At 47.1% G+C, this 24,256-nt stretch overlaps 1 protein-coding gene across 3 annotated transcripts in view; it reads right to left on the bottom strand.

Annotated features, from left to right (window-relative positions):
- LOC147882226 (mediator of RNA polymerase II transcription subunit 15a-like) overlaps window positions 1-24,256 on the bottom strand; it is a 114,506-nt gene that overhangs the window by 10,372 nt on the left and 79,878 nt on the right. For 2 of the 3 annotated variants that reach the window (XM_087401794.1, XM_087401796.1), the window contains exon 9: window positions 12,768-12,956. In XM_087401794.1, the coding sequence (XP_087257920.1) occupies window positions 12,768-12,956 (189 nt within the window). The remainder of the gene's footprint in view (window positions 1-12,767; window positions 12,957-24,256) is intronic. The other variant, XM_087401795.1, reaches the window with a different exon arrangement.

Here is a 24,256-nt window from a genome sequence, read left to right as displayed (position 1 = left end):
GCCAGAAAAGTCTCCACTTATTGACATTGCAAAGACCCTGAACATTGTATGTAATGCAAGTGATTGAAGTAGACATAGAAGATATGTACAGTCAAACCAAAAAGCATAGTAAAGGTATAAGCTGTCAGGCCTCAGCCATGATATCAACATCCACCTGGCCTCCTGGATCATTAGCTCTATGATCCTCATCATTGTCACATACAGGGATGCCCCTCTTTAACACATCAACCCACAGTTGAGAAGTGAGGCTATCTGCAGGGGTAGAGGTCTGACCAGGGGTGGAAGTTGAAGCATCCCAATGGCGAGATTGTAACGGTCGTGGTTTGAGTGCGAATACCTTTTTGGGTTGTTGCCAGGCACCCTGGGGAGAGGCATGAGATTCTGAAATTTTGCCCTTTCCCTTATCCTTTTGCTTGGCTGAAACCTGAACCACATTTTCTTTGGGAGGGACAGATTTAGATGCCACATCACCCAGCTTGGTAGGCATAGCCTTAGGCCCCGGGCCATAAGTTGGGGGGGAAGTATTTTCTAGAGCAATAGCTGTAGGTGGGAGCTGATGCAGGATTGCAGGACACTGTGAGGCTAAGTGGCCAAACTTATGACATGTGAAACAAGCACCTGCAAATACTCCCCATTTCAAGTCAAAATATTTTTCACCGAGGGGAACATCCTCCACTTCTACCGCAATGGAAGGAGGGGTTAAGTGATCTGTATCCCAAAGAACACAAAACCGATTGCGATTACCCGAAGGACGGGGTGGGCATACAACTTGCCCCAAAGTGGCTGCCAAACTTGGTAACTCAGCCCTCATATAATCTGGAAAATCCACTACCTCAACCCATACAGGGCAGTGATGTCACATGAGACCGCGATAATCCTTATTTGGCGACCATGGCATGACATGCACCATTTGTCTGCCATAGAATAGAGGTGACATCTCCAATATCTGCTGACGATATGAGGCATCCAAAAAGTGCACTTCATAAAAACCTCGAGAGGCAAAGTATACTCCTTCAACAAAGCAACCTCCCAACAAAGCCTGAACCCACTGAGCCACATCATTTGCTGAAGGTAACTCCCCTGGGAAGAAAATGATAACTGCTTGCTGAGAGAACTTTCGAAGAGGAGTGACCAATGAGGGCAGCTTCAACTTATATTTGAGGGCCGGGGGAGGTTTGGCCCACTCCTTCCGGCTGTGATGAAATTCATCTTTGAGCATGTCAAAAACATAGTGAGCATCTACGGAATCTGCAGTTGAGAAATCAACTTGCTGTCTTTTGGAGTCCCGGGTCGATTCCTTGCGGGAGTAACTTTTAAACTGGTCCTCCATTGAGGTAAGCAGGGCAGGATTGATGAAATTGCAGAAAAGAAACAAAACTGTACGGCAACATCAAAAGGTCTCATTATAGGACAAAAAAGCAGGATAATCTAGATCCCGTGCATGTAGGCACTCAAAGGATGATTGCCGTAGAGAAGCACGAAAGACATGATACTTAGACAGGGCAGGGTCACGAAAGACTTTATGATTATGGTCCTTCCATAGAGTCCATAGTGCCCAAAAACGGACCCAATGAAAGAAGAGATCAAATCCCTACCTCAGAGGATGAACAGATTAGCTTGCCAGAATTAGCTGAAGGAAAACAAGCTGTAAGTCGTCGTTGAAGCATGAACAGGAAATCACGAGAATCTGGGCAATGCCAAAATAAATGAGGCATAGATTCCTGCAAGGATAGACATCGGTAACAAACAGCAGGAGCAATGTGATGACGGGCCAATATCTGGCCAAACAGAAGAACCCCATGGAGAACTCTCCAAAAGAAAACCTGTTGAAGAAACAGAAGTTTGCAATCCCAAAGTTGCCTCAACCATTTCCTCCACCATCGAGGACAACGTGTCATAGACCAAACACGATTTGCATGAGCTGACACCCATGAAGGAGGCTGCAAAACCTTATAAATAGAGGCAACTGTAACATCTGCTAAAGACAATGATTGACAAGTAGGATCATCTGAGAGTTTGAGACGATCTGTAGTCTCAAGACAAGGTAAAGGCCAGAAATCATAGAGTGTTTAGTGTAATAAATGCCAGAGTGGCCTGTCCCAAACCAACTTTCTGGGCTAGGACAAAACCATGCCTGCATCATCAAGCACATCATTCAAAAAAGAAATGCCTCTAGACCAAAGAAAACATGATTTGCAAGGTTCTTGCAATGCCAAAGGCTGTGTAAACACCTTAGACCAATGAAGGTATTCAGACCGCAAGGAGTAGCCAGCAAGAATATCCCTGCCATTCCATTTAAGATGAGATAGTATATGTTTCTAGTCCGAAAATAGGCCAGAGACAAAGGGACAACTCTTACCTTTTCCAGTAATATGCCCTAAGAGAAAGTCCCAATGAGTAAGTTGCCAATGACCAAAAACTGGAGAAGACAAATGGCACATCATAAAAACCCAAGGCTGGTCACCATGCATGAACTGAACATCATCTCCCCCTTGAGAGCTAACAAATGCAAATGAATATGCAGAATATTCAATCCCCCATGCATCTTTGGAGTGCAAAGGTGATCCACAGAAAGGAGCCAGAGGGCTTTACATCGATGATGGGATTGCCAAAAAAGTTCTATGATAGAAGACATGAGGTCTTGCTATGAAAACATCATCAAGATCGACTATACTATGCACAAGAAAACATGCAAGGGCCATGTAGCGAGCTTCCAATATTCCAAAATTTTCTTGAACTTTTCAAGTACCCAATCCATATGTTGGTGCCTAAAACTGTCCATCCCAAAGGATAACCTAGATGACATATCAACTCTGTGGGCAAAACAATTTCCCCAGGCCATGAAAGACGATGCCAATACTTCAAATGTAGTGGAAGAAGCTTAGATTTTTGAAAATTGACTTGTAAACCAGCAGCCAACCCATACAAGGAAAGTGCACTCATAAGACAAGAAAGATCCCCCTATGTATTTCGGGGAGTGAAGGAATCATTAGCATATGCCTGCACAATGAGCGGTTTTCCTCCATGGATCTCCAGTCCATGCAATGCACCTGAATCAACTAAATGATCCATATATACAAGCATACAGTGAGTAGAGAGGGGGATTCCCTTCTTTCGTTTCACGGTTGGTAATGCCAGGAGATTTCAGTTGAGCAGTAGAGGTTGGATTCCCTCCAGAGCCCCCCATTGGGATAGCTTCTTCATCACCGCAGATTTGCGTAGGAATTTCTGGAGGAGGCTCTGGAAATTCCTCAAAAATAGAAAGATCACTCTTTTCTTTTGGCTTTCTATTCATTGAGGGATTGCAGTGAAGCTATAGAGATCACGATTTGGGGTTGATCCCACTTGCCCTCGTTGTCATTCTGCAGAGGAGTCAGTGCGACATTGCCTTTGGGACTACAATCAAGCGAGAATTGTTTGGAAAGGAGTTGCTCGGATACTCAGCATTTTTCATACTTCCCCTTTCTTCATGACTTGGGGATCCGTTGCATGGTTATCCCTTACTGGGCCCCAGGTGTTTTATGAAGGTGAGCCTTCTTCTTGGGCACTCTCGATCCGCCGCCAGGAGATAGAGCCCTGCTCTCTTCAGGATGTACCACATACTCCTTTCAGAGCTTCACATGTTTCAGTGGACACCTCTTGGGAGATTTTGGCTAGCATTTCCTCTTAGCACATTTGGAGAGCCAAATGCACAGAGGCCTTGGATGACACCCAGATACACCCATCACAGGTGTTCACTGGTATTTGGAGTGACACGGTTCACACTTTGATAGCCATATGGGCTAGCATGCAGGGCCCTTCACGTGCAGCCTCTTCTAGGAGGACTGTATTTCTTCGAGTTTGGAGGGGTTCTCCCTTTTTCTCGGAGGTTGCTACCTGATTGAGATGGCACTATCAGCCCCAATCCTTTCTTTTTGGCTCTTGAGCTTTTCATGCATTGCATGGTGTATCCCATATTCCCGTATGGAGCTTGCTCTAACAGTTTTCTTTAATACTTAATACAAGTCTTTTTTTTGCAAAGAAGAAAGAAATCGCATAGAACAAGGCACTGAGTGGACAACCTTGCCAAACCAAAGTTGAAAGAGTCCACTCATCAATTATATCCCCTGCTAGAATGGCTGCAACCTTACTATTTTGATAAAGCTAGTAAACAAGGTTTTGCATTTTCTCCCCAAATCCTAGAGACTACATGGTTTGCGAAATGAAGTCCCATTGTACTGTATCAAATGCCTTAGCAATATCCACTTGCATTAAAAGGACATCTTGCTCCGTATATTTAGCATATTCAATCCCCACTAGCAATATTATCTGTAATATGTCTGCAGGGAATGAATCCATATTAAGCAAGATGTAGCCCCTCATGCAAAAAACCCTTAATACGATTTACTATCATCTTAGTAACCAGCTTATAGATGACAGCCATGAGTGTGATGGTCCTCCAATCAGCAAAAGTCTCACATAATTGTTTTTAGGGAATAATTTGATTAAACCCTTCTTCCAACTGGCTAGCATATGCTGTGTTTCCCACGCATGATTAACCATATAGTGCAGGTGAAATAATTGCAGAAAGATTTCCACCACAAGATCATCCCAACCCAGAGCTTTCCATCTACCACATAATTTGATGGCATTCTTCAACTCTCTTTCCGTGAAAGAAGATTCAATCTGAATGGTGTGTTGAGAAGATATAATTGGACCGACATGTTGAGTTGTTCCTGCCGTGCAGCCCTCGCAGCATGTGAAGAGGAAACAACCTGCCCAAACTGATGAGAAAATTGAGTAAGAAATGCCCGAGCAAGTTGTGCTCGCCAATGAGTCCGGTTACCATCCGCATTGTTTACCCTGCAGATATGGTCACATTGCCTCTTATAATGCAAAGCTTTTAAAAAATTCCTTAGAAGAGCAACCTTTGTCAAAGAAGGACCTTTGCCTGGCCCTAGTTTCCTACTTCTGGAGTTTCCTTTGATCATTGCATTGCAGGAAATGCCTAGACCGACATAGAGAAGTAGCCTCAACAAAAGATAAATCCTTGAGCTGACTGAGTTCTGTCAAGGCTTGACATGTATTTTTAGCATCAACCACATCCTCCCTGAAGGAATGCATATAACAGTTGCCATAGACACATGTTGCATGTGGGTGACAAGAGCAATCCATGCAAAATCAACATCTATCTGACAATGTGTCCATAATGGATTAAAAGCAGCATGCACCATATCTTGGAAAGCCTCATGCTATAGATAACTATTATTTATATGAATAAGCCTTTTATCAGGCAATCTATCATTTTTCATGTCACAAAAGGACAATTGTAACCACGGAGGAGCATGATTTGAATGTGGAACACATATGGCAAGTAAAAGCATCATACTCATGAGCATGAAACATATACCGATGATCCATTGGGGGACAATAAGTGGACTGTGCATTATGCTGAAATGTAAAGCCGGGATACAATGCTTGTGTCTCTTTCCATGGATCAGCAAGATCAAGACAAGAAAGTAGTTGCATCCACTTCTCTCTCTCCAAAGCAGGCATATGCATATGACCAAAGGCACTGTCTCCTGGCTGAGGTGTGTTCTTAAAGTCCCGCTGAGAAAGCATTCTGCCTCCAATAATAATGTAGCATAGCCTGCCAAATCAATGCCCTGTGATGTATGATTGCGGGGCATACACACACACACGTGTATGCCCTCCAAGCTCTCCCCACTCTTGGAGCAAAACAACTCTTTCTCTTATATATTTACCTTTCTTTAGACATGACTGCCACCCCCCCAAACTCCACCCATAAAATTGAGAAAAATGCATCGAGAGGTCTCTGATAAAACCTAGCAGTAAAGTGATGCTTATATGGGGCCTGGGCGTGTAATAGGGCCGTTAGCTTTCAGCACCTGATACAATTTTGCTATTTTGCTCAGTAGTTTAGCACTTTAGCTTTCAGCAAGGACCTCAGTGAGCCCTTTGCTTCAGCCCATAGCGGCTTGTATGAGTTACTTTTAAGTTTGTACTTTTGTCTCGTAGGCCCACGAGGTCTCCTGCAAACATTAATACATCTTTCTTTCTTTTTCTTTCTTTCTTCACTCACGTTCATTTCTGCTGCACATCTCACATCATCATCATCCTCTCTCTCTCTCTCTCTCTCTCACTCACTCACATGACCCCCCCCCCAAACTCCACCCATAAAATTGAGAAAAATGCATTGAGAGGTCTATCTGCTGATAAAATCTAGCAGTAAAGTGATGCTTATATGGAGCCTGGGTGTGAACTAGGGGCATTTTGTTCACTAGTTTAGCACTTTAGCGTTCAGCAAGGGCCTTAGTGAGCCCTTTGCTTCAGCCCATAGCGGCTTGTATGAGTTACTTTTGGGTTTGTACTTTTGTCTCATAGGCCCACGAGGCCTCTTGCAAACGTTAATACATCTTTCTTTCTTTCTTCACTCACGTTCATTTCTGCTGCACATCTCACATCATCATCGTCCTCTCTCTCTCTCTCTCTCTCTCACTCACATGAAACCCCCCCCCCAAACTCCACCCATAAAATTGAGAAAATGCATTGAGAGGTCTATCTGCTGATAAAACCTAGCAGTAAAGTGATGCTTATATGGAGCCTGGGTGTGAACTAGGGGCGTTAGCTCTGAGCACCTGATACTATTTTGCTCACTAGTTTAGCACTTTAGCGTTCAGCAAGGGCCTTAGTGAGCCCTTTGCTTCAGCCCATAGCGGCTTGTATGAGTTACTTTTGGGTTTGTACTTTTGTCTCATAGGTCCGCGAGGCCTCCTGCAGACGTTAATACATCTTTCTTTATTTTTCTTTCTTTCTTCACTCATGTTCATTTCTTTTGCACGTCTCACATCATCATTGTCCTCTCTCTCTCTCTCTCTCTCTCTCTCATACTTGGCCTTCCACATCGCCACCACCACGAGGGCGCAGGACCACAAGGGCCTCCGGACTGAGCACTTTGCACATGGACAGGACGATCCTAGCACAGATGTTCAATCGGGCTGTTTGTCATGGATTTCCACCTTCTTGGAGTACCACCACTATTTTACCGATACACAAAGCCGGGGACCCTATGGAGACGGGGAACTATTGGACCCTTATGATTGACCACACTCTGGCCAAGATTTATGGATCAGTTCTAGAAAGGAAACTCAGCAGTCATACAGAGGCTCGGGGGTAGCGGGCACTAGGACAAGGAGGATTCCGGAGACAACACTCAACTATAGATCACATCTTCACTCTAAGGGCTATCATTGAGTAGGCGAGGTCTAGACACCATAAAGTCTACACATGCTTTGTAGACTTTCAGAAGGCTTTTGACATTGTCCCACCATCCCGCATGATCAAGAGGTTAGAGGGGCTGCAGATTCTAGAGACACTGATATGGGGAGTGATGAGCCTATATGAGTTAGTCAGAGGCCGAGTTCGTACCAGGGCACGCACAATGGAGGTTCAGCCCATCACAACTATATTTCGAGGGGCTTCCCGACTAGAGACATCACTCTCAACATGCCCCACCGGATAAAGAGATCACGGAGACCACGACCCCGCCACAAAGAGAGACGGGCCAGTAGACACAGATACGAGACATTTTTGCAGCTCACGGGAGAGCCACCATGGCAACTGGTTATGTATTTGACTCTAAGATTAGATACTAGTTTTGTTTCTTGAGTTTTGAGTTTTGTTTAGCAAAGTCCTCTGCAAAGGGACTTTAGCGAGCCCTCTACTTCAGCCCACAACCGCTTGTATGAGTTTTTCTATGGTCGTACTTTGTCTCATAGGCCCACAAGGCCTCCCGAAGACAGTAATACATCTCTCTCTCTCTCTCTCTCTCTCTCTCTCTCTCTCTCTCTCTCTCTCTCTCTCTCATCGCCTATTGGAGCTTCTCTCATCGCATGGCATGGTCATTTATAATGGACTTCGACAGTGGCCGCATTCATCCACAGCCACATGTTCTCCCTTTGCGGGTGGTGGTACGAGCGTCATTGATTACGTCTTGGGTCCCCCGACTTTAATCCCTTTTGTACATAACCTCACAGTCGACCCTCTTATGCCTTCAGCCGATCATGCACGTCTGCACTTTATTCTTACCCAGATTCCTCATGCCCCCCCTTCTAGACATCATGAGCGTCAGCCATACTATGAGGTTCATTTTGACCACCAGTTCAATGATATTTATAGCCAGCACCTGAGTAGTCTTCTCCGTCCGCACCTTCTCGATGCCCTACCCTCCACATAGGATCGGTGGGACCTTGTACATACCTCCATCATCTCGGCAGCCCACAAGTCCTTCCCCGTCACTTGCCACACATCCGGTCCTCCACCAGTCGGTCTTGTGCCTTGTAATGGATGGTATGATGAGGAGTGTAAAGAACTCCGCAAGAAGCTTCGCCTTGAGACACACGAGAAGTCTCCCCTCCTGATTGACTTTTTAACGAGTCCATTTGTACAAGTCTTCCACCTAGTTGGCTAGAAAATACTATAGTACCCATACACAAGTCGGGGGATCCTTTGGAGGCGTCGAACTACAGGACCATTATGATTGGCCATGTCATGGCCAAGATTTATGCGACCATTCTAGAAGGACATATAAATGACCATGCCGAGGCGACAGGTATGAGAACTAGAGGGCAGGCAGGATTTCGTGCAGAGCACTCGACTCTAGATCATATCTTCACACTCAGGGCTTTGATTGAGGAGGCGAAGTCACGTAAGCAACGGCTCTATTGTTGCTTCGTGGACTTCAGAAAGGCATTTGACACTGTGCCACGTTTCAAACTCTTCCAGCGACTTCGTGACTTGGGATTCAGTGGGGAGATTCAATGGGCGATCATGGCCTTGTATGAGAGAGTCACAGGTAGAGTCAGGACACGGGCGGGGCTGTCGGGGGAAGTACGCAGTACGATAGGGGTGAAGCAGGGGTGTCCTTTGTCTCTGACACTCTTTGGTCTCTATATCGATGAGTTAGAGATGTACATACAGACGATGGGTGTTACAGGTTCTTTACTGGCAGGATCCACGATACCGATTCTCCTCTATGCAGATGACGTGGTTCTTATTTCTTCCTCCCAGCAGGGTTTACAGGCACATCTCCATGCACTCCACAGCTTTTGTCAGGACAGAGGGTTGTCTGTAAACCTTGGGAAGACCAAAGTCATGGTCTTCAACACGTCATACCAGGTTTATAGGAGAGGCGAGTTCTCTTTCACATTTGATGGGCAAGAGGTGGAGCTAGTCAGGGAGTATACATATTTGGGTGCCACATTTAGAGGTCCAGTCTTCTCCATGACGCATGCAGCACGAGATAGGATCAATAGAGGGTATGCCGCCTTGGCTCTTCTCGAGAGGCAGTGTGCACAGTCACATTTTCAGCATCCCGACACGAAGTCCTTACTTTTCGATACGCTGGTGAGACCTGCAGCCATGTATGCTAGCCCCTTTTGGGCAGGAGATCTCAGTGTTGCAGATTGGAGACGAGTAGAGAGGTTACAGATCATCATGTTCTCCAGATTGATCAGAGCGAAGCCCATGGTACCGCATCAGATTATGCTCGCCAGAGTTCGGAGCTACACCCCTAGCGCTAGATGCAGCATTTCAATCAGTTACATACTTGCATAAGATCAGGGCGCTCGGAGACTCAGCAGCAGGCAGAGCACGATTACCGTGGCTAGCACTGACATCCTCACAGATGTTAGCGGAGAGAGGTCATACTTTTTGTTGGTACCACACACTCTCCACATGGCTCACCTCGTTGGGCTTGGATATGGATAGGCTGCCACCATTTCGATACAGCATAGATGCCCCTCGCCTCCCTCTCACTCGACATGAGCTCAGTCAGGTTATCAGGGCAGATTTGTTGCAGCTACACACGTTTCGCACTTGGGTTCATCCCACGGAGCTTCCTACGAAGATGGCCACATATCGTGACCATTTTCTCAGGATTTCAGAGGATGGCTTCATCATATCCCCAGGATATATCGGCGTTCATATGTCGCACTCACTCAGGATTGCCTTGGGCCAGCTCAGGGTATCTTCCCACAGATTAGACGTTGAGGCCGGCAGGATGCATCGTACAGCTACCGGACATAGACCCAGGCGAGAGACTAGGATATGCCCTTGTTGCACTATGGGGGAGGTGGAGACTGAGGAGCACTTTGTTTGCAGATGCCCTTTATATTATGAGATCCGTGGCAGATTTCACTGTTTATTTGGGCACGGATTTGGACCTCTCTCTCGGATTATGGAGTATGAGGATCAGTATTGCTTAGCATTGTTCATCAGGGAGATCACCAGATACAGAGAGAGATTCCTCAGAGAGCACCGTCGCATCCCTGCCAGAGACTTGGTTATTCATGAGCAGGACGAGGCGCAGGACCATGAGCACAGAGATAGCCCAGCTTGCCAGAGAGCACCGATGGTTCCACCCCGAGGATGTACATATGACATGATCCGGCAACACCGCAGGATGATCTTACACAGAGGCCGTACCCGTCGCTTTATTTCTAGACGACGGAGGATGATGGCAGATTTTCGGAGGAGATTGCTCCATGGAGACTTGGCACCGCCAGCAGCCCACTTGACACTTGCCCAGATCTTCACACTCATGGCAGGAGGCATGGTCGATGGCCATGACTTCCATCATTTCTTTGGATCACAGACCCCTTAGGGAAGACGATGTTCCTCATATTTCATATTTTACATTTTGTATCTAGGCATTTTTGGTACTCTATTTCATTTCATTTTGTATCTAGGATTTTTGTAGCCATTTTTGGCATCTTAGTTGTATTACGATGAGGCCACTTAGTTGGCGCATCATTGATGATGTATTTTCCTTTCGGATGATTTTGTGTCCCATAGGCCATGTATGGCCTTCCGTGGACCTTTAATAAAATTTCTTTCTTTCTTTCTCTCTCTCTCTCTCTCTCTCTCTCTCTCTCTCTTACTTAAATTAGTACTCAGAAAGGGCCCTAGCGTGCCCTTTGCTTCAGCCCACTGAGGCTTGTATGAGTTCGCTTTTTTGTGTACTTTGTCCCATAGGTCCACGAGGCCTTCTGTGGACGTTAATACATCTTTCTTTCTTTCTTTCTCAAACAGATGAGGAAACAGCCACACTCAAGGCAGGGATGGACTAGACATGGATGCACGTCACATACTTCTATGATTTCGAATCATAGCCAAACCACAGGGAGGGGGAGGAGAAGGTGGATGAGATGAGGGCAAGGTGGATCAGTTGTATGATGGAGGTCCAATCTATCCCGGATTTACTTGGAGTGTCTGCCAGGCACAAGGAGTCACCATTGGCATCCCCAACACATTCGTAGGACACGGAGACTGCCCCCCACCATGTCAAGAGACGACTGGACAATGACATATCCGTGATATCCTCACATCATATTGGAGGACCTCACCACCATAATAATTACGATGATGTCTAATGATGGATAAATTGTGTACTTTTACACCTCCTAAAAATCACACAAGAGTGTGAAAACACAGAAACTAGCTACTAGCCAAAGTCAAAGAGCTGCCGAATTAGGGATGCGATTGCCTTTCACAAGCACAAATCATAGACACCAATATGAGCATGAATTTACAAAAGGTTATGCAGCTAACAAGGTATCGCACCAATTTAATGGGGCAACCAAAACAACATCAAAGGTCATAGGACCCTAGAGCACATGGAAGATAAAGTTGTAAGACACTAAACACCCAAAAAAAGTCCTCCCAGATCCCAAATTGCCTGCTGGTTTCTTACCATGGTAAGCTTCGTGAGGAGTCACATCTAAAACTCCCTTTTAGCTTTACTCATGGTAAGCCACTAGTGGTATGATTGTAGCTTCAGGACCTGGATAGACCATGCCATGAAAGAGTGTTAATGTGAATTCATCTCTCCTCTCTCTAATTGGCAGGCGGTCTTGTGAGAGACAATAGCTTTAGTGCTAGGTTCTAGAAGATCTCATTCCCAAAATTTGGACTTTACTTTGGACCATCGCCAACTCAAAAGATTTATTATCTAAACTGGCTATTAGCACATGAAGGACTCCCAATTGGCTAATGGCTTGGACCAATCACCAACTCTGGCTATACGTGGAGGACTCTCCATTGGTTCATAGCTAGAGCTGATGGGAAGAGACATCACATGCCATTGCTGCACTGGATCTCTCTAGGAGTCTAGCTCACACTACCTCACTGAACTCAGCATATCAGAAGGGATATGCTCAAGATTTTGCTTGCTTTTCACATGCACCTTGTGGGGCATCATTGCTTGGTTCATGGGGGTCAACCAAGCTTTTCAACTTGAGAGGCTCCTCTGCATAGTCCCCCATTGCATCCTAGTGATGGGTAGCCAATAGACCTAGCCTGCAACCATCCTAGTGAATGTTGGTTTACATGCCATTCACATGGTAGCAAGGCCACAATCCCTGCACCTGCCTGAAAATGTTGCCACTTGTGATGATTAGAGTGTCCCTCAAAACTGCAAGTAGAGAGCCTAGAATGAGAGTCTTGTCTTCCAAAAAATAATTTACTGCATCTATTTAGAGTCATCTGGTCTCTAAAATCTTTGAACTTCTCATCTCTTTTAGGGACTACGATCCTCAATAGTTCAACAAAATGATGCTTGCAAACTGTCAGTTGCAACCATAACTCAAGTGTCTTCCTAGTAAATTGTAGGTCAATAAATTCATATGTATGCAAGTGAAACATAGAAATATTCTAACAAACTGTGCCTAGAACGAGAGTAGAAAATGAATTTCCACATAACCGCATACCATATGAAAAAAGCTGCTCCGAAAACTAACATTTGGATTCATCGCAACAGCATTATAAGAACAAGTCACCAAGACTCCCTCCTTGACATCTCCAACAGCCTCCTCCATTCCAATGTCACTTATGTCCACCTTTGTATCTATGAGTGATTCATTGATTCGGGTTATCTCGTCTTCCAAAAATTGACTTACCTGCATTAACAATGACAAAAATTCAGCTCAGCACGTGTATAAATATTGATGTCGATACACTGCAACATTTATTGAGTAGTGTGTAAACTATAAAGTCTGCACTAACAACAATCACGTAGACATTTGCACACAAAAAAAGGATGACCTATAACAAGCTATAAGAACCTTCAACTCTAAAAGATTCTGCAAAACCCTCATAGCAATTAAAACATTCAATTGATAAATTAATCTATATCATTGAATACACTTTTCTAACCGATTATGCAGCAATCAGCATGCTATTGAAATGCTTTTCCGCAAATCACTTCACAAAATAAGCAGTACACAAAAACGGCATATTCAAATATCCCAAAAATAGAACGCAAAATTGGCCACATCTCCCATTGGGCCACATTGGCCACATCTCCCATTTCCATTCTACTATGACAATGTTAGCTTATGTCTAATCAAGGCTACACCACCTATTTCCAATGTAGTTTTTGTCAATTGGAAAACTTTCAAAGCAATTACCTGAATCCCATGAAGTTTTCACTTCCTTAGACTGCACATTAGAGTGGCATAAATACAAATAAAGACAAACGAAGAAAAGGATCCTAGGATGAATTATGAAAAATAAGGAGATCTACAAGATACCAACCTGTTGAGACAATCAACAATAAAGGATAAGCTCTATTTCCCCTATTGAATCCAATGCAATCACTAGAATACCATGCCCCTTAGATTGCACATTAGAAAGGAGAAAGTACATTGAAGAAGAAAAATTAAAGATAAGCATTATAGCACAACTAAAATAAACAATATAATCTGCAAGATGCTAGCCAAAAAAAAGTAAATAACAACAGGCCATTCACTCTCTCAAATGAATTAATGAGTTGACCATAAGAAGAACAGATTTCAGCATGCAGAAAAATTTCAAACAGTTTGCTTTCCAAGCAATTGTCAGATTTCCGTACAGCTTCCGTACAGCTGTAGGCCTGTACGGACAATATCGTCTGCTGCAGTTTGCTGCTCCCACATCCTCAACGGTTCCTGGATCGTTTTTCACGCAGGGTTCTGCCTCCGGACTACCTCTACGCACTGATCTTGAAGGCCTTCGCTCCCGTTTCTCCCCTCTTAAGTCTTTGGGTCTGCTGCACCTTTCCCATCGCCAAAATCTTCTCTTTTCCTCTGAAATATAGTTCATCTGGGGTTTTTTACTGGTTTTCTCTCTTTTTCCTCTACAAAACTGTTTTTTATCTTCTCTCGGCCTATACATCCCTCTTTCCTTTCTCTATCCTTACAAATATACTCTTTTTCTCTTCTCTGTGGGCTTCCTGTGGGCCTTTTTTTGGGACTGGTTTTTTTCCCCCACTACTACTTTACAGGTACCTCACTCTTTACAAAGCTATGGCTGAATATTCCTATGAAAAAACTTTTCAAAAGGAATGTTTGGTTCACTGCAAGAGGCAAAAGCAGGCTGAGGGTCAGCATGACCCGGTACATGATACTCTTGAGGCTCAACTGGTCTATGATGTCATGCATGAAGGATTTGCAGACACAAGGAAAGAGTGGAAAGACTCGGTTCCATCAGTTGGCCTCATGGTGGAAGTAGATGAAATTGTGGATCCAGTCAGAGAATATGCTAAAAATGCGGTCATTTTATTTTTTCCAGGCCGGATGCCACCTGCTGCAGAGATAGGCAACTAGTTGACTCGCACACTGGCTGGCTCGTTTGTTCGCAAAGTGCACTATGCAGCCAGGGGTTTTTTTGAGGTTATTATGGTGGATGAGATACACAGACAAATGCTTTTGGAACATTGACCCCTCTTTTTTGGGCAGCAAATGGTGCATGTCTTACCATGGTCTCCCACAAGGGATTATCATGCTTTAATCCGATACAGATGCCCGCTCTGGGTTGAAGTTGTAGACTTCCCACAATGCATGGTCTCACTCTTCAGCATCTTTGGGCAAAGTGGTCTGCCCACCACGGCCTAATGGCAACTCGAATCGTTTTTGCATTCTCTGGGATACTGATAATCCCACACCAGACTCTTATTCAGTCACGGTGAATAATGTGGACATGGGAAGTGCTTTTTACAAACTGAAATGGGGACTATTTGCAGGGGCTTGTTTTGACTGCAAAAAATTTGGACACATGGCTTCACAGTGTCCAATGAATCAGTATAAAATACCTCTTGCTGCTTTGCCAGTTCAAATGCCTACTAAAGATGCTCCTACCTCTACTGCAAATAAAAACAAAGGTAGTAGACAGTTTTCTGGAATTCAGGACAAAGGCAAAGCCCCAGTGGTTTCAAATGGGAATGTTTCTTCATATTCACCTCCTGCTATTCAACCCTCGACAAAAGGACAGAAACCTTCAACTGATGGATGGCAAAGTCCAAGAAAAGTTATTTCTACTCGAAGACTTCCACCCCCTCGCACTTGGAATGGTGCGTCTTCTAGTGGAAACACCCCAGAGGTCAACACAGGAATTGGGATCACATGGGCTGTAGTGACAGCTAGCCGAACACTCTTCCCTGAAGAAGAGGTTGCTGCTTTGCTGTCTACTCCTCAGGTGGATATTTCTTCTCAGGGGAGAGGCATTGACCCTGAGATAGAAATGCAGGGCTGATATTATGAAATTTGCTGCTGTACATAGTTGTTATATTGCTATACATATCTGTAAATATGACTGCTCATATCAAATTTTTTACACTCAATGTCCAGGGGATGTGTGACAGTAGGAAATGGAAAACAATGTGGCTGTACATCAATAGATTTCAGCCTGACATAGTGGCATTACAAGAACACAACCAACATGTCTATGCACGAAAGACAGGACACTACTGTGGCTATGATATTTTCTATGCTAGGGAGCACTCTTTCTCAGGGGTGGTCCTTCTGATCAAACATGAGCTTCAACCACTTATTGCTTTAAATGACAACAAAGGCAGATGGCTTGTTCTTCAATGCATTATTCGAGGAGAGGTGTTTGAATTTGCTTCTATTTATGCACCCCAATCCTCTAGAGAAAGAATTGCAATTTGGGATGCCATGCAACAATATCCATGGAGATATCATGCCTTTATATGTGGGGATTTCAATAATGCTCCTCAACAGGGTGACAATACCTCCAGACATACTCATATGTTAACCCCAGAACGGCATGCATGGTCTCAATTACTGATGCATCTGGATTTAGTTGACCTTTGGAAGGAATTGCAGCCTTTGACACTTGGATACACTTTCCAACATAATGCTCTTTCTTCTTATCAGGCACGTCTGGATCGATGGTATAGTGTAGCTCCGCAACAAAATGGGGATTTTACATGTAAAATGTGGATTAACTATGCCTTTGTGCATTCAGATCATGCACCTCTATGATTGCGGTTATCCTTTCATGATATGCCAGATGATAGATTGCCACAAATGCGTCATCTGATTGTGAACAATAGCTACTTGCAACATGCTGCTTTCAAGGCCATGGTTACTGAAGCATCTCTTTCTCTATCTTCTCGCAGCCATATTCATATTGATGATGCCTGGGTTTCTTTTTTTTGTTTCCAAAATGCAAGTTGTAATTAGAGGTTATGGCAAGTCTTACATGAAGACTCTGAGGGAAACTATTGCTCAGGCCAAACTCACTTGTCAGGACCTCACTGAACGACAACCCACCCCACCTCTTCCACGCTCTTTACTATAGCCCACCAGAAAGAGGCCATCAAGAAGTCACAAAAAAGACAAAGCCAAGGATCATGAGCGTCTCCAAGCAGAACTCCTCACACACGGGTGGAAAGTACTTGCTTCATTTTTCATGATTCAATGAACAACAATCTTGAAGGAAACGTGGTGATATGAGAGAGAGAGAGAGAGAGAGAGAGAGAGAGAGGAAATGATACTCAAATGGAAACATCATGAAAGGCTTTTATTCATTCATCAAGTATGATGTGACAAGTGATGTACAAGCCTTTATAGACTAGGCACACACTCTAGTACCAAGTGCATATGTGATATGACACGTGGCACTCACATGAACCACTACTCGAACTCCTAGTACAACACATCACACCACTCTTTGGCTATGACTCCTCCAACACCCCCCTTCAGAGCAAAGAGTGTGAGACCCAACACGTAAGGAGTAGACCAATCCCCCCTCCCCTGCAATACTGCAAAGTGCAAGTCCAACTATCCAACACCTCCTGTGTGATAGTAGTGACTTCTCAGTCAGCTTGCGACCGGCAAGGGTAGCCCGTCACTTGTCACCTCCCCTTACTCTGAACTAGATGGTCAATACCATCATACTCTAAACTAGGTGGTCACTTGTCAGCCCTCCTTACTCTGAACTGGGTGGTCAATACCATCATACCAAATTTTTAAAAAAAACATAAGATCATTTTTGGGGGACAGCCCAGGGCAGAGTACCCTTATTGACTCCAAATACATTCATTTTACAGGGACTAGTCCAGGCTAATAACCTTTATAGACTCAACAAAAAAGGACTAGTAGCACTAAATATCATCTACCACCTCAGAGAGGGATAGATCGCCCAATATAGCAGATAAAGCTTGCTCCTCAGGTTCAGTAGATGTGGCGAAAAGATTCTGGAGCTTGTCCCATGTCGCCTTGGCTGAAATATTGAGGTCAAGATGATGAAGTAGATTGTCAACCAGCCTCAAACCAATAAGCGCCATTCTTCTCATCCCAAGCTGTGACTTGTGCTGATTGGTCTTCATCACGAGGACGAGGCTCCATGTGTGCAAGGCGGGTAGAAAACTGAGGTGACAAACTCGCAGCACCAAATGCTGGTTTAGGGATCCAAAGCGCAACAGCGGGCTCCTGTAGACGTTTACAGCAGCTGGTCGATGGGCTGAGAGGCTCCAAAATGCAAAGGCAGGTCCGAAACGTGCAAGGCGGCTCACCAAGACAGCTCTGAAATGCTGTACTTCACTTAACTTTAGCTATGATTTCTCCAACAAATCTAGAGCCTTAAGCCTTAAAACTAGTTTATATATGAGCTGTAGCTTCCTCTCCTGCACATTGAGCTTCTCCTCCCCCCCGCCTTCCTGCCTCGCTGTCCCTTCGTGCTCATGTGCCTCGCGCACCTTCATCCCACCTCTCCTTCTTCACCCGTGCCTTCTCCTTCTCCCCTCTGCACTCCTTCTCATCCCTCACCTCTTCTTCCGCCTCTTCTCCACCTCCTGTCTCAGCCCATTTTGCAGCCTCTCCCGCCCGCACGGGATTGAGAGCTTGTGATGCCCTTCCTGCCCCCCCCCTCGTGTACTGCCTTCGGCCCCCAAGGGCACTGGTTGCCGCCGCCAATCACAGGCTGGAGGCCAACATCCAGCCAGCCCTTGATGGAGGCTGAGCACATATCTCAGCTCCCCCCTTGTTCAACTGGGCCATGCTTTGAAGGTTTTTGCCAGCACCCTTCAAGGGTACGAGGGGTGCCTAGCAGGCTGGGTGCTTGTACCAGACCCTGCCCCCTTTCAGATTAAAGACTGCTAGCACAGCTTTCTTGGCCCCCATTGGTGCGAGGTGACTCGTCGGCAGTTTTTGGGATCGGCCTTCGAGGAGCCCCTTCAGTATTGGGGCTCATGGAGTGGGCTACGGGCTTTGCTTCCTTCCTCCTTCCTTTCCACTTTTCTTTCCATTCAGGCAGCAAAGACGTAAGTTTGTCTCTTCTAGGATTAGAGTCTTGGCAGTAACCCTTGGTCTGGCAAGAGGGTCTCAAATGGCAGCATCCTCGACTCCCTCAATTGTTGTTCACTTATCCCCAGGAGAAAAAGCAGTGAAATCTTTACAGGATAGAGCAATAGTGGGCAGGATAGTGGGGCTCACCCATGAGGAGGTAGGTACATGATTGGATTCATTCGAGCTTGGCACTAGAGGGTGACCACATTTAGGGGTCTTCCTCCTCTAGTTGGGCTCCCCCAACACTTCCCTGGCCCTCGTGGAGAAGAGCCCCCTCCCTCTTGACCTGCACCTGGTTTACTTCATTCCTTCGTACCACGGGTTCAGTGGTAGACTTCGAGTCAACGCACCACATGCCCCGCTTCCCAATGACGTTGTGCTTTCTAAGGCTCTTGAAGGAGTATCGGATCATTCTTCACTCCATAGGTAGGGCTTTTGTCATGGTTTTGGAGACGCCACCCCCGACGGTAGCTTCAGTGCTAGCAGACAATGGAGTCCCATAGCTTAGGTTGATATTGGCACATCCAGAGACCCTCCCAGAGGAGATCTTCCTTGAGACGGTTGATGGCGGAGAGTTCAGGTAGCGGATCGAGATCTCCAAGCTACCGGGCCAGTGTTTACGATGCAAGCAGATGGGTCATTTAGCCCGCGAGTGTTGGCAAGGTGAGACCAAGGCTCTGACTCACCTCTAGTAGGAGCAGATGGCTGCTCGCCCAGAGAGAGCTTAGCATGAGTCTGATCAACGGATGGAGTCCCAGGACTTCCTAGGTGGAACCCTTGGGAGGAGAGAGAGGGGGTGGCCTAGGCCAAGGTGAAGCATAAGAGATCCAGCAATAGGGCCAAGTAGAACCATAGGCAGTGTGCGGATGGCAAAGGATGAGACTTGTCCCACCACCGAACCCCCATCCTCCCCTCCTCCCTCCTCCCCCCTTCCCTTCCCTCCGCCCACCCCTTGCTACAGTTACCCTGAACACCCACCCTCTCTCCACCTTCCCCTTGCTACAGTTACCCCCTCTCTCCATGCCCACCCCCCGTTCTTGTTCCCCCGTCCTCTACAACAGAGCCAACCTCCTCTTCTTCCTCCCATCCCCCCCTGGACACACCCCCGACCCAAAACTCTCGAGCAAGGGTGGGGTTGAGTCTTCCACCCCCTCAATACTTGAGGCCTCCTCATTTGAGCCTCCAGCCTCTCCCGCTCTTTTGCAGGACTTAGCCTCCTCGCAGACTCCTATGTCCAGTGGCTTATTTTCCCAACCTCCAGGTCCAAAGCCCAGCCCCGAGTAACCCTTGCCTAGAGAGTTCTAGAGACTTGGACCCTCGAGAACCCCGATGAGTACCCCCTTGCGCTTGAGACGACAGTTATGATTTTGCAGCCCCGCAAAGGGGGGGCTCCATCGGCGTTGTGAGGTCTCACACTTGTGTTTTTTAGGGTTTTAACTTCGCCTCCACGGGAGAGGAGAAGTGGACCCCCACCCTCTTTGAATGTATGATGAAAGAGCAGATCTTTTGCATGATGGCGAAGTGAATGGGCCCCCTGGGGTCGGACATTTGGCTCACACACGGTGAATCAACTGTTTTTCAGCTTGGCTTCTCTCCCAAAAGGCCCAGTGTAGGCATGGGCATGGCAGTGATCATAGTGGGACCCGAGGTGCAGTTTACACAGGCCACGCATCACCAATGTGCAGCCAAGATAGGACTTGAGGTCTCGTTCATGATGCAATAAGCTTCAAAGGTGGGAGTGACCCTGGTCATGCCCCTTTTCCGGCACTTCACGGACACAAACTACTCAACCTCAAAGCCTCCTTCGAAATCGCAGAAGTCCAAGTTTGTAGCCTCCACTTTATAAGCGAGCCATGTTCACTCACGCGTCATCCCCATAAGTTGGACCGGAACGTACATTAGTCAGCCACAGTACATGATTCTTCGGCAAGAGATGCAGAGGACAGTGGTAGGACGGACAGTGGACTTTCTTCTAGTATGGGAGCGTTTGTTCTCAGCTGCATACATTAGTCGCCGCCACCATCTTCTCCTGGAGAGAGGCTGGGGGTGTGGTCCCCCTGCGGTAAGCCAAAGTTGGGGGGTCTGCATCTCGGCTTCTCAAGCAGTGGCCCTTGAGGTCTTCAACTAGGGGGAGCTTATTCCACGAAGGGCAGTTTGGTTGGGTGTGCGTGCGGGAGAGTCCAAGATCGGGATCTTGAACATGTATGCACCTGTGTGCAGGCAACACCGCCCAGTTTTTTGGAAGAGAGAGACAAATTGCCTCGCAGAGGCCGATTTAGCGCAGTCATTTTCGCGATCAATGGCAGAGATCCGTGGTGAGGAAAGACTACAAAATTTCATCGAGTCAAAGAGGAAGTTGTTGCTCCTGCTGCCTTCCTGGCTACTCCCGCTGCCCCCCCCCTCAGCCTTCTCTCCTCCTCGCAGCCCCCCCCCCCCCCCCCCGCCTCCCTCCCACCCTCTCCTCCCGCCCTCGGTAAGACAATGCCCCCTTCCGCCTCCTCATCACAGCATCCCGTCCCCTCTCTCCATTTGAGGGGGAGCCGAAGGGAAGGGGCTCGTCCTCCTAGTCAGCAGCACCCAATTTCCAGCCTCAGCGTCCCCTACCACGGGACTTCTGGGGATTGGGACCCTGGAGTTATCTAGAGATTTCGAACTCTTACCCTCTACCCCTTGAGGTAACGCTTGTGATCTTGCATCCCCAAAAAGGGGGTTGGGTTCGATCAGTGTAGTAGACTCCCAAACACACCCAGTTTGGAGATTCCAGTTCGCCTCCACAGAATTGGAGAAGTGGTCCCCATTGGTATTTGATGCTATGCTGGGAGATCGGATTTCACGCATGATGAATGAGTGGATGGGGCCACAGGGACTGGACCTTTGGCCGCCCATGGTGCTGAGGTGAACTTTCAGCTGTGCTTCACGCAAGAGAAGCCGATGTGTGGTTCGGCGGTAGGAGTTATCAGATTGCAACTTGAGTGCAGAGTTGTTCAGGGTGGAAGTCTCCTTCATGATGAAGTGGGCACAAAAGATTGGCATTGAGCCAATGTCCACCCTTAGTACACCGACGTACAGACACGGACTACTCGCCCTCCAAACCCCCGACCAAGTTACATAACTCATAGGAGAGCCTTGTTTTCTGCATCCCTGTCCTCATGAACTAGACCTTAGTGAGTTGGAATGTGCAAGGGCTCCATGACCATGCTCGTAGTCAACCGCAATACTTGATCCTTCGGCAAGAGCTGCAAAGGGGAGTGGTAGGGCGGGCAATGGACATCCTTTTGATTCAGGAGCATATGTTCTCAGCATCAGACATTAGGCGGCGACACCACCTCCTCCGAGGGAGAGGCCGTGTGGTCCCCTACAGTAGGACGCAGCGGAGGGGTCTACATCTCGGTCTCACAGACAGTGGCTCCAAGGTTTATGATCAGGGCGAGCTTATCCCAGGACGGGAGTTAGGATGGGAGAGTCCAGGATTGGGATCCTGAACGTGTATGCCCCAGCGTGCACACAACACCATCCGGCCTTTTGGAGGAGGCTGATAGAGTGTCGTCCGGATGTAGACTCCTAGATTGTTGGAGGGGACTTTAACAACCTAGAGTTTGGGGAGGACAAGCAGGGCGGTGCCTCCTTCTCTAAGCTGCCAGCAGCAGAGCGGAGCACTTGGGAGCAGTTCATCTTCATGATCAGTGGCGAGAGCCAAAGTTCAGCAAGGTACCTAGCAGCCTCCTCTTCTCTTTCGGAACAGAAGAAACATGATGGACTACTTGAGAGGCTAGACCACTTCTACGCACTACACAGAGGTGGCTCTACCGAGATTTTGGCAGGCACCACGATGTCAGACCACTCTCCAGCAGTACTCCACTTAGAGCAGCCCGCCGAGGTCTTCCCCAAAAGGGGGTCCGCATTCCAAAGGACCTCCTCCAGGACAAGGAGATTCAGCAAGTCATGGCAAAGATTTGCCAACAATCACAGACAGCACCTTGTGGGCTTCATGGGTTGCCGACGCGATCTAGAGGAGCACTGAGGAGTTGCAAGCTCATGCCCTTAGGCGAAGGAGGGCTCTTCAGGAGCGCGAGCATGCACTACAGAGAGAGGCTCAAGGAGCAGGACCCAGGATCCCAATGGCTTAGCAGCAAGTTTGAGAGCGCGCGCCTTAAGCTTCAGGACATGGACATTCAACGAGCTGAGTTCTCCTATCACTCCTCCCGAGCGCAGTGGGTATAGCAAGGGGACAGGATGACGAAGCAGTTCTTTCAGACCATTGGCCCCCGATCGGCAGGCACACTGTTGCATATCTACGGGATCTACAGGGCATCTTGCACACTGATCTGCAGAAGATTTTAGACCTAACCACAAGTTTTTACAGCCAGCTCTTTCTGATGGACAGGATGACTCCAGCTTGTCTTGTGGCCCGTGAGGTAGTTTGGGATCACATTCCGATAGTAGTCTCGTAGGATTTGTGCAGCGATAGGAGCCTTTCACGGATGAGAAGCTTTGGGAAGTCCTCAAGACTCTCCCGACCCAGAAGTGTCCTAGCAAGGATGGCTTGACTCCGGCCTTCTTCCGGAACTTCTAGGAGATCATCTCCGACTTGCCAAGAGATCTTTGAAACGGGCTCCCAGTCCTTGAGCAAGGGGTTGATTTGTTTGATCCCGAAAGAGGGAGATAGGTCGGACATCCGACAGTGGAGACCGATCACTTTGCTTGATATTGCATACAAGATCCTCACCAAGGTCTTGAGTTTGCGGTTACGGCCCCATCTTACTGACATCATCCACGACACACAGACCGGGTTCGTTCAGGAGCGCAACATCCTTAATAACATCTGGGAGGCAATGCATTGGTCCAAGGAGGAGTCACAGCTGTTGGTTGTCCTTCTCTTGGATTTTGAGAAGGCTTACGACAAGATGGAGTGGTCTTTCCTAGAGGGTACTATGCGGAGATTGGGTTTCTCAAACAGATGGATCAGAGGAGTTTCTGTGCTTATCGGTGGAGTTTCTGTGCTTTCTGCAGGGATCTCTTGTTAGATGCTTATCGGTGGACACACGAGCGAGGCCTTTCCTCTCTCTCGGTCGGTCCACAAGGGCTGCCCTCTCGCTCCCTTCCTCTTCTTGTTTGTGGCAAAGGCATTGGGCAACTACTTGAGATCACAGGTGGCGGGCCTCATAGGACTGAGGCTCCGAATCAGACAGGAGAAGCTCCTAGACTCTGAGTTTGCAGATGATACGGCCTTGTACGTAGAGGGCACCACAGTGAGTTTGGACAGAGTCAGGGCCTCACAGGGTTGAGGCTCCGAATTTGTTTTCATAGAGGGTGCATTGGGCAGCTCCAACGGTTGGTTCGGAACTTCCTTTGGGCAAGATCGGACGGCACGAGGAATACTAGAGCCAGGGTCGCTTGGCAGACGGTGATCATGCCGCAGGCATTGGGAAGCTTGGGTATGATTGATCCGGAGATGCAAAGCAAAGCCCTCTTGGGCAAGTTGGTTGTTCGCGGCCTTACCCCAGGTGCAGAGCCTTGGAAGCTCCTCTTATAGCAAGGGCTTCTCAGGAACACCCCACGCACTGGGGGGCAATGGCAGCATTCACATCGCTGGATCTTCTTAAAGGCCCCCGTTACGAGGAAGGGTTCCC

This window comes from Dipteris shenzhenensis, chromosome 30 (genome assembly GCF_047967505.1).
Source record: "Dipteris shenzhenensis isolate YYH24624 ecotype China chromosome 30, Dip_SZ_1.0, whole genome shotgun sequence".
NCBI lineage: Eukaryota > Viridiplantae > Streptophyta > Polypodiopsida > Gleicheniales > Dipteridaceae > Dipteris > Dipteris shenzhenensis.
Note: the sequence above shows the minus strand (reverse complement) of the source record. Positions and strands in the feature narration are given on the sequence as shown.